Genomic DNA, 10,000 nt, shown 5'->3' with positions numbered 1-10,000 from the left:
AACCGAAGTTTTTCCAAACTTGCGATCTTAAAGAGACCTCTAACTCTTGTTGGTCGCCACCACACGCCATACCGTCCTTAGTGCTGCTATCTCTGACTGACTCACTTGACCGTCAACCTGACAAAAAACTGTAGGCGGACCTCAGCTATCTAGACGCCAGAGCTAAGGCGGAACTACAGATTACCGTTAGGTGTCCCTAAAGAACTTGCATATCTAACAGTAGTTCCGCATTACATTAATTAATTGGCGCACAAGTTTTATTTATTTTTATACTGTGTATTCTCCTTGTAAATTCATGCACCGAACCGTGACGCCCGTACCGTTTCGCTTCAATACGAATACATGTACTGTTCCACCCCTAGTGTGTGTGTGTGTGTGTGTGTGTGTGTGTGTGTGTGTGAGTGTTTGTGTTACCTTAGGTACCCCCAGGAAGCCAAAGTCCTGTGGCAGCAGTGAGCGGTTGGTGAGGCGCAGGCTGAGCTTGACGGACTCCCGGACGGAGCAGTGGCCGAAGTCCAGCTCTGTGTGTTCAAACTCCAGGTCAGAGGTTGTGACCACTGCGTGCACCATGATGGGGATGGGCCGCACCTACACCACCACATTAACATTGTGTGAGGTTTCTTTGTGTGCGTGTGTTTGTGTGAGTGTGTGTTTTTGTATGTGTGTGTGTGTGTGTGTGTATACTAGAGGAAGAGAGAGAGAGGAAGAGAGACAAAAATAGAGAATTGCTGAAAGAGCATATGTGTGTGTGTGTGTGTGTGTGTTGGAATTGTCTGCACCCTTCTGGTGTATTGGCCCTGAGGGTCAAGTGTGTTTATGTGTGAAACAGTGTATGCTTTATGCATATGTCTGTTTGTGCTGAGCAAAACTGTTGTGTGTGTGTGTGTGTGTGTGTGTGTGTGACTGTGTGTGTGTGAGAGAGAGAAAGAGAGAGAGAGATGAGTGTGTGTGTGTGTGTGTGTGTGTGTGTGTGTGTATGTGTAGAGCCCAGATTTACACTCTGTTGGAGTCTTGGCCTGTTTCATTGTGTTGTCTATATGTGTGTGTGCACACGTGTGTTTGTGTGTGTGATGCAGAAAGACTGTGAGCCCTAGAGGTGTAGGTTGAACTGAGTCCAAGACAAGAGCTCATCTTCTCCATCTCCACACAACAATGACCACTGCACAACGGCCCTCTGTGTGTGTGTGTGTGTGTGTGTGTGTGTGTGTGCGTGTGTTTGCGTGTGTGATGCAGAAAGACTGTGAGCCCTAGAGGTGTAGGTTGAACTGAGTCCAAGATAAGAGCTCATCTTCTCCATCGCCACACAACAATGACCACTGCAAACGGCCCTCTGTGTGTGTGCGTGTGTGTTGACTCTGACAGCCCACTGAAACAGGACTGGGCTGTTCTGCCTTGCTGGTTTCTGTCCATCTCTACAGCACACCTGAGTCCATCTCTACAGCACACCTAAGCACAACCACCTGTATCCACAATATCCCAGCCCGGTGGGACCACAGACACCAACGTGTGTATAATCCCAGCTAGGTGCGACCAAAGACACCAACGTGTGTATAATCCCAGCTAGGTGCGACCAAAGACACCAACGTGTGTATAATCCCAGCTAGGTGCGACCAAAGACACCAACGTGTGTATAATCCCAGCTAGGTGCGACCAAAGACACCAACGTGTGTATAATCCCAGCTAGGTGCGACCAAAGACACCAACGTGTGTATAATCCCAGCTAGGTGCGACCAAAGACACCAACGTGTGTATAATCCCAGCTAGGTGCGACCAAAGACACCAATGTGTGTATAATCCCAGCTAGACACGGCCAGAGGGAGAGACAACATACCTCAGCCCCCACATCCCATCACCACACAGGTAGAACTCAACAGACATCATCACACAGGTAGAACTCAACAGACATCACCACACAGGTAGAACTCAACAGACATCACCACACAGGTAGAACTCAACATACATCATCACACAGGTGGAACCCTCACAGCACCTGAGCCACAGCATCCCCAGACTGAGTGGCATGGAGTGAAATGGTAGTCTGTTAAAGGAAGTATGTGTTGGTCACTAGGACTAACGTATAGAAATCTAACTTCCAAACACCACCAGCAGAGTGAACTAAACACACACACAGGACACACACACTTCAGGCACTCCCTCTGCTTAATCACTCCTATCAGACAAGAGATCTGACATATAACACTTCTCTTACACACACTCACACACACCAGGACACACACAAACACACAAACACATGCACACACACACATGAAAGCCAGCACTGTGACCTTTTGTTAGCGCAGCTCTCATTAGCAGAGCCATTAGCCTTAGGAGGATAATTTTAGCTCCCACTCAGCAATGAGGACACTGATCCATTAACACAGAGCACACACACGGGCACGATCACACACACACACAGACTCACATGGGCATGACCACTAACACCCACCCACCCTACACACACACACACACACACACACACATGACCACTTACACCCACCCACACACATGCACACACACACACACACACACACACACACACACACATACACACTTACACCCGCCCACACACACACACACACACACACACATACAGAGCCATTCTAAAATACTTAATTTATCATCACCAAATTTCCCTTCATGAACGTCCCATCATGAACACTTTCAGCTCTCCCAAAAATGATGGATTGTTTTTTACGTTTTGCGTTTTCTTTTCCATATACAGTATGTCTATTATAGAGAAGAAGCAAAAATCACTTGATGTCCCAAAACATCAATCAATGATCATCAAAGTTCACATGAATAAACACTTTTCTATGCCTATACCTCTATGGAAGAATATTAGACTCAAATGTTTTATACGTGTGTATCACGTTTTGAAACTGTATTATTAATTATTTGTAACTGTAAAAATGATCTGTACAAGTAATTGTCAATATATACAAAACTTTTGAGTCTAATATTCTTCCATATACCCCCAGCTTCCCGGAGAGTCCTCTAACCCCCATATGAGTGTCTGGTTCTGGCTGAGCTGGAGCCCCACTATCGATGAGATGAGATGAGATGGGATGGGATGAGAGTGGCTGGGTGTGCAGGGAACTCATGACAAATCATCCCAATAAAGCAGACCCAGCTTAAGATGAAACTATGCATTAACTCTGGGGGCAAAGACAGATGGACTCGCAATGACCAGGCTCGAGTGTGTGTGTGTGTGTGTGTGTGTGTGTGTGTGTGTGTGTGTGTGGGAGAGGGAGAGGGAGAGGGAGAAAGAGAGAGAGAGAGAGAGAGAGTTTTAACCTGGTCTGCTACTTGAACAGAGAGAGGGACCTCCAGGACTCCAGTCTCCTTATCAAAGAATCTCCCGGCGTCCGCTGGCAATGACCGCCTGGGGACAGCAAAGCCACAGGCCAGACAATGAAGACAAATATCACCATGGTGACATCCCAATTAAGAGCAAGGTAGAGCCTAGTGTGCACACACACACACACACACACACACACACACACACATGTATATATATATCTGTGAAAAACAGACAGACACATAGAGAGCCCTCAGGAACAAGAACAGACACACACACACACACACACACACACACACAGACTAGAACATTCAGTTATTTCTCAGAAATCACCTTTTCTTTTTGTCTTAGCACTGAAACCAAGTGTGTGTGTTTGTGTTTGTGTTTGTGTGTGTGTGTGTGTGTGAGAGCGAAAGAGGGAGAGAGATAGAGAGAGAAAGAGGTGTGTGCTTTCTGTTCCAAAGATTAAGCAGGTGTGTAAGGAGATGTAAAAGTGCTGATGATTATCTGCACGTCTGTGTGCTTTATGGATGCATCAATACATATGAGAACATGTGGGGGCCTGAGAGAGTGGGAGCATGTATGTACGTACACATGTATGAATGTGTGTATGTTTCTATGCATGTTTGTCTGAGCTTGTGTGTACTGTATATCTGTGCGTGTGTGTGTGTGTCTGCTCTCGTGTGTATGTGCATGATTACATACTGTATGTGTTTCTGAGAGTCAGTATGTCTATCTACTGTATGGGGGGAGGGGGTAGGTGACGTCTGTGTGTGTGTGTGTGTGTGTGTGTGTGTTGCGGGTTGTATGAAGTTACGGGGGAGAATCTGTGGGCGGCCTCCACAGTGCAGTATCCATGGTGATTTGTTGAGTGGGCAGCACTTGTGTGCTGCAGCGTTATATAAAATCCCTAATCTGGAGTCAGGGCCTCCACATCACTAGTGCACACACACACGCACACACACACACGCACACACACACACCACACACACACACACACAAACAACACACTGTAGCAGAAGGCGTGCTTTATGTAAATGTCAGTGGTTAACATTGCCGGGTGTCTCTTTTCTCTGGTTTAATGTCTGCTGCTTTAATAAAAACAACAGGGGTACTTCTACTCTCTCTTTATCTCCCTCTCTCTCTCACAAACACACACACACACACACACACACACACACACCCATGAGTACAATCAGTCATTGGTGGAAATCTGCACAGGCTCCAGATCCAGATCAGCATGCTGAAGTTCACTGGAGAAAGAGCAAGGCAGTCCCCACAGGGGTGTGTGTGAGTATGTGTGTGTGTGTGTGAGTGTGTGTGTAAGAGAGAGCCTACATGTCAGTGTGAAGTGTGTGTGTGTGTGTGTGTGTGTGTGTGTTCAGTATATGAAATATGATATGACCCCTAAAGACATGTATGTTGTCTGCAGGGCAGATGATGTAGTGCACGCAGTATGGGACCCACCGGCCCGTCTCCCCCAGTCTGCAGCGTCCATCTCATAGGACAGTGTTGCTTTGGGAAATAAATGGTTACTTGGACTCCGGTGCCTCATCTTGTCCCTTTTCTGTTAGCAGGGTTCCCACTCTAAGTGAAATGTAAAATTCCATGACTTTTCCCTGACTTTCCCTGACAAAAAAACAGAATTTCCATGACCTACTTTACAATGAAGGGTACAATATACCGACCAAAGCTTTCAGAACAGTCGCATAGCGTCGAAGAATCTTTTTAGAGCGGGAGATGAATAAATGAGTAGTGAATGAACAAAGTTGGATTAACCACAACTACTCAGCAGTAAAGCTAATAACCAGATATACACCAACTCTGAGTGGAAATATATCTGTATTCATGTATTTTGGCAAGTAAATTTTAAACTGCTACAACAAAATTCCCTGATATTCCATGACTTTGCCCAGGACTTATGTCTGGAATAGACTTCCAAAATTCCATGATATTCCAGAAATTCCATGACCCGTGGGAACCCTGTGTTAGAGACTTGAGTCGACGCTCTGGACACACGACGCTCTGGACTCACAGCGCTCTGGACTCACAACGCTCTGGACTCTGGACTCACAACGCTCTGGACTCACGGCGATTCAGCAGCGAGGGATCGTGGCATTTTCCTTACTTCATATTTCCTGGCAAAATGACTGTTGGCAGCGAATAGTAGGGGGGCTCTCAGCTAACTTTGAAGCGACACAATTAAGAAGGTGACTAACAGAGGTGGAGGAGACCACTGACTGACATATGATGCCAGGACTGAGTTCCTCAAATGGAAATAATGTCCACGATCACAGTACTTCCATTAAATGTAAATGTGCTCAGATTTGGCTGGTTCTCATTTAATTTTGCGATTCCTATTCTTTGTCAATCAAGTCATTAACTGCAATGTGACATTAATTTGATGAAATAATAATAAACCGTGACCTATTACAGGACCAAAGCAACCTTCTCAACCCAATATAGCCAACCTATTAGATGGCCGAAGCCAACTAGACTATAGTTAATTAATAATTAATATCCTACTCGCCACCAACTGGATAGAGGGGTGGAGCAAGGTTACGGTACGATCACCCTCAGTGTTCAAATCTGGCCAAATGAAACAGCCTTTAGATTTTTCCATAATGTCTGCAGCGTTTGTGTCTGTGTGTGTGTGTGTGTGTGTGTGTGTGTGTGTGTGAGTGAGACAGAGAGAGGGTTATTTAAGGAAGGTCCAGCCAAGCTCAGGCCTCACTCTGAGGTCCAGTTGGCTCTGCCCACTGGAAACACCATGGCAGGGTGTCGACCAGCCCATCTGTCACTGTGTGTGTGTGTGTGTGTGTGTGTGTGTGTGTGTGTGTGTGTGTGTAGATGTAGGTGAGCGTGTGTGCATGTGTGTGTGTGTGCGTATGCGTGTGTCCATGTCATACAGACCTACATTAGAGCAAATGAAGCCTACAGATGGGCTGCATTTTCTGATTACATAACATAACCACAGAATCACACGAACCAGAATCCCACCCCACAGTCAGAACATAGTGTATGAATACGCACGCACCTGCACACACACACACACACACACATGCGCATGCACACACACACACACACACATACTAGGGCACAGTGTCCTAAGGTATTGTAATCAGACTATGGAATAGGCTTAAGATGTTTTATAGGCTGTGGCCTAATTACACATTAGACTGTTATTGTCATTACTCTGGATAATGTCCCATTAGCATAACAGCACTTAGCGAGATAAATAAACATCCGGTTTTCACAGTCCACAAATTGCTTGTGCAACACAAGGAAACAAGTTTTAAATTTGAGTACCATAAAGAATGCATGAATATCAGAGTTCTACAGGAGACTCGCTAATCAAATGTGACCCATTTAGCTCATACCTCAGCCAATCATAGAGGAGTAGATCACCTGCAGCCTTGTTTTAATGTAAGTAGCTATGGCTAATTAGACAGAAGTGTTGACAGTTTTGAGCAAAGTATCAGGAATAACGGTCTTTGTTTTGCTTTTTTCACACAACGTAGAGATATCATTTCAAACAGTGAGATTGAGTCTGTGTGTTTAGAGTTGAGTCCACGACAGCAGAATCACTACAGGCTTCTCTGGAGAGACAAACGCACGCTGGAGACATTAATTAAGCCCCATGCTTTAGCCAGGTGCCCACCCTTATGGCAAAGCCAATAACAAACAATCAGCCATGCACCTCCCAGCGCCATGGAAAGAGAGAGTTGCGACACACTTTGATGTCGCTACCACGCAATCAAAAGTTCCAAAAATTCCTGTGCTGAATGGCTGTATCGCAGGAGGGAGGGATGCATTTCTGGATGCTGAAGGGCGTATTCTAGTAACTCATTCACTACCAAGTACTACTGACCAAGTGATTGCCTGTTTTCAGTTACAAAACTCCCATAATCCAGAAAAGCGTGGAAAAGAGCATGGAAAAGCACTGCCATCTTTTTCCACGGTTTCCATCGCCCTGGTTTCCTCTACCGCTCTGGCCCCTCCAGTTTATGCTTAGCGGGAGTGGCCATTCAGTTTAGCGGGAGTGGTTTAGCAGGAGTGGCCATTCAGTTTAGCGGGAGTGGCCATTCAGCACACCATGCTAAGCACAGGGGGCATTCAGCACACCATGCTAAGCACAGGGGGAATTCAGCACACCATGCTAAGCACAGGGGGCATTCAGCACACCATGCTAAGCACAGGGGGCATTCGGACGCTTGGGACCCTCTGCTGCATCTGGAGCTCCTTTATTTTAAGAAAGAAATTCAAGAGAGTGCTGCTGCATGAGGCCCAATGCCTGCTGTTTGAACCTTTCACACTGACACAGAGGAAAGAGTCTGAGTCTGTGTACAGCTTTTAACACACACACACACACACACACACACACACACACACACACACACACAGCAGCTGGATCAGCGGGACTGATGTGTCATATGGAACAGTGCTGTGAGCCCTGAGTTGCCATGGCAGCCGGATGACAGGAAGTTTGAGGGAAGCTGTGAGCGTGTGACAGATGGTGTACTTTCATGCGCGCGCAACGCCGACGCTATTAAACTTAGACTAGCATTGGAGCAGCTCCCACTGCAGACACAAGCAATTAAACTTAGACATAAGCAGTATTAGAGACAGAGAGACCACAGCAAGTGTGTGTGTGGTGTGTGTGTGTGTGTGTGAGAGAGAGAGAGAGACTTTGGTTGAGTCTGGGGGGGGGGTAATCTGTGAGATTATAATCCCACCACTGCACAGCTAGTAGAGTACAAACACACACACACACACACACACAATGTGGAAAAGGGATGAGACCTACACTACATCCAAACTCACCTGGCCCGTGCTGCTTGTTATCCCCTCTTATGCTCAGAGAGAGAGCATAAGAGGGGATAACTGAGTGTGTGTGTGTGTGTGTGTGTGCATGGAAAGTGTGTGTGTGTGTGCATGGAAAGTGTGTGTGTGTGTTGTGTGCGCATGGTGTGTTTGTGTGTGTGTGTGTGTACTGTATGTGTGTGTGTGTGTGTGTGTATGCAGTGTATAGCGTATGAATAATGTGTGTGTTTGTCTGTCTGTGTGTACAGTGCATACATAACGTATCTAAGAGGAGTTATAATTGTGTGTGTGTGGGTGTGTGTGTGTGTGTGCGTGTGTGTGTGCATGTGCGCATGTGTGTTTATGGTCTGTGTGTGCTGTAAGCCTGCAGTGAGTGACTGAGCGGATCTCTCACATTAGAAGAGTGATTATGAGCAGGATTATGAGGGAATTTGAAGTCAATGGCTTCACAGCATCAGGGGATGCTGTATGTTGTGCTACAGTACGTGTATGTACTATGTGATATAGCATCATGTATCAGGGAATGCTGTGTGTGTCATGTATGTTCAAATTGCTAATGCTTGCCTACCGGTTTTGCACCTTCGTACTGAATGCCCTCATACAGGCATACGCCACCTCCTGACCGCTGCACTCCTCTAATGAACATCGTCTGGCTCTGCCACCCGTACGCTCACGGCAATCCAAAACTTTTCTCACCTGTTGTTCCCCGTTGGTGGAATGTGCTACCAGCTCCTACCAGAGTAGGGGCATCCCTCTCTACCTTCAAAACACTCCTGAAGACCCAACTCACCGTGGCAGGGTGTCGACCAGCCTATCTGTCATTGTGTGTGTGTGTGTGTGTGTGTAGGTGTAGGTGTAGGTGAGGTGAGGGTGATGGTGTGTGTGTGTGTAGGTGAGTGTGTATTGCGGTATGTGTGTGTAAGGTGGTGATGCGTGTGCGTATATGTGTGTGTAGGTGAGTGAGTGTGTGTGTGTGTGTGTGTGTCTCTTTGTGTGTAGGGTGTGTGTGTGTGTGTGTAGGCAGGGTGAGGTGAGTGCGTGCGGTCCTAGGTGCGTGTGCAGGTATTAATGTAGAGTGTGTGTGTGTGTGTGTGTGTAGGTGAGTGTGTGTGTGCGTATGTGTGTGTAGGTGAGTGAGTGTGTGTGTGTGTGTGTGTGTCTCTTTGTGTGTAGGTGTGTGTGTGTGTGTGTGTGTGTGTGTGTGTGTACATGTATGTGTGTGTCCATGTCATACAGACCTATATTAGAGCAAATGAAGCCTACAGATGGGCTGCATTTCCTCCTCTCTCAGCACTACCAACAACTGGACATGCTATATCTAGCACTTACCACTACCTTCTTCCCTATCTTGACTATTCCTCTCCTACCTCCTTTGACTTCGCCTAATCTGTTATCCTACTCTATGGCCCTCATTTATCAACCGAGCGTAGAAACCAGCGTAGATCTGAACGCAGAAATCATCTTACGTCAGGGCTCACGTGTGATTCATGAAACTTTCGTATCACTCCAATTCCAGCGCAAGAATGAACGTGTGTTGTTAAATGTGGCGGCTGGAAACAAGCATAATTTAAATATCACGCCCCTATACAGTATATGCTCGTTTTAAAGGCCTCGCCCCTAGAATTTAAGACATGGGGGTGCATTATATGTCAAAAAGGGAGACATTTGTGACTCGAGATAGCCACAGTGACGTTGCCAGTCCAGCTGAACCTTGTTCATTTTGACAGCTAGAAAAGTGTCATCAAGAAAGCCGGTAAAGCATAGCGGTTTAAGTGCAACAGACTTTATTTTCGCAGAGAGAGTGCATCATACTACAAATACATTCATTACAAAACCATACGACACTGCTATTTGCCCTTTGAAAATAATAATAATAAA

General features: G+C 46.2%; 1 protein-coding gene across 1 annotated transcript in view; it reads right to left on the bottom strand.

Moving 5' to 3' along the window:
* The window catches only part of cfap74 (cilia and flagella associated protein 74), a 76,479-nt gene that overhangs the window by 19,830 nt on the left and 46,649 nt on the right, over nt 1-10,000 (bottom strand). Inside the window, 2 exon segments of the mRNA XM_048242324.1 lie at nt 415-588; nt 3,295-3,382. Of these exon segments, the coding sequence (XP_048098281.1) occupies nt 415-588; nt 3,295-3,382 (262 nt within the window).

The sequence above is a fragment of the Alosa alosa genome, chromosome 4 (genome assembly GCF_017589495.1).
Source record: "Alosa alosa isolate M-15738 ecotype Scorff River chromosome 4, AALO_Geno_1.1, whole genome shotgun sequence".
NCBI lineage: Eukaryota > Metazoa > Chordata > Actinopteri > Clupeiformes > Clupeidae > Alosa > Alosa alosa.
Note: the sequence above shows the minus strand (reverse complement) of the source record. Positions and strands in the feature narration are given on the sequence as shown.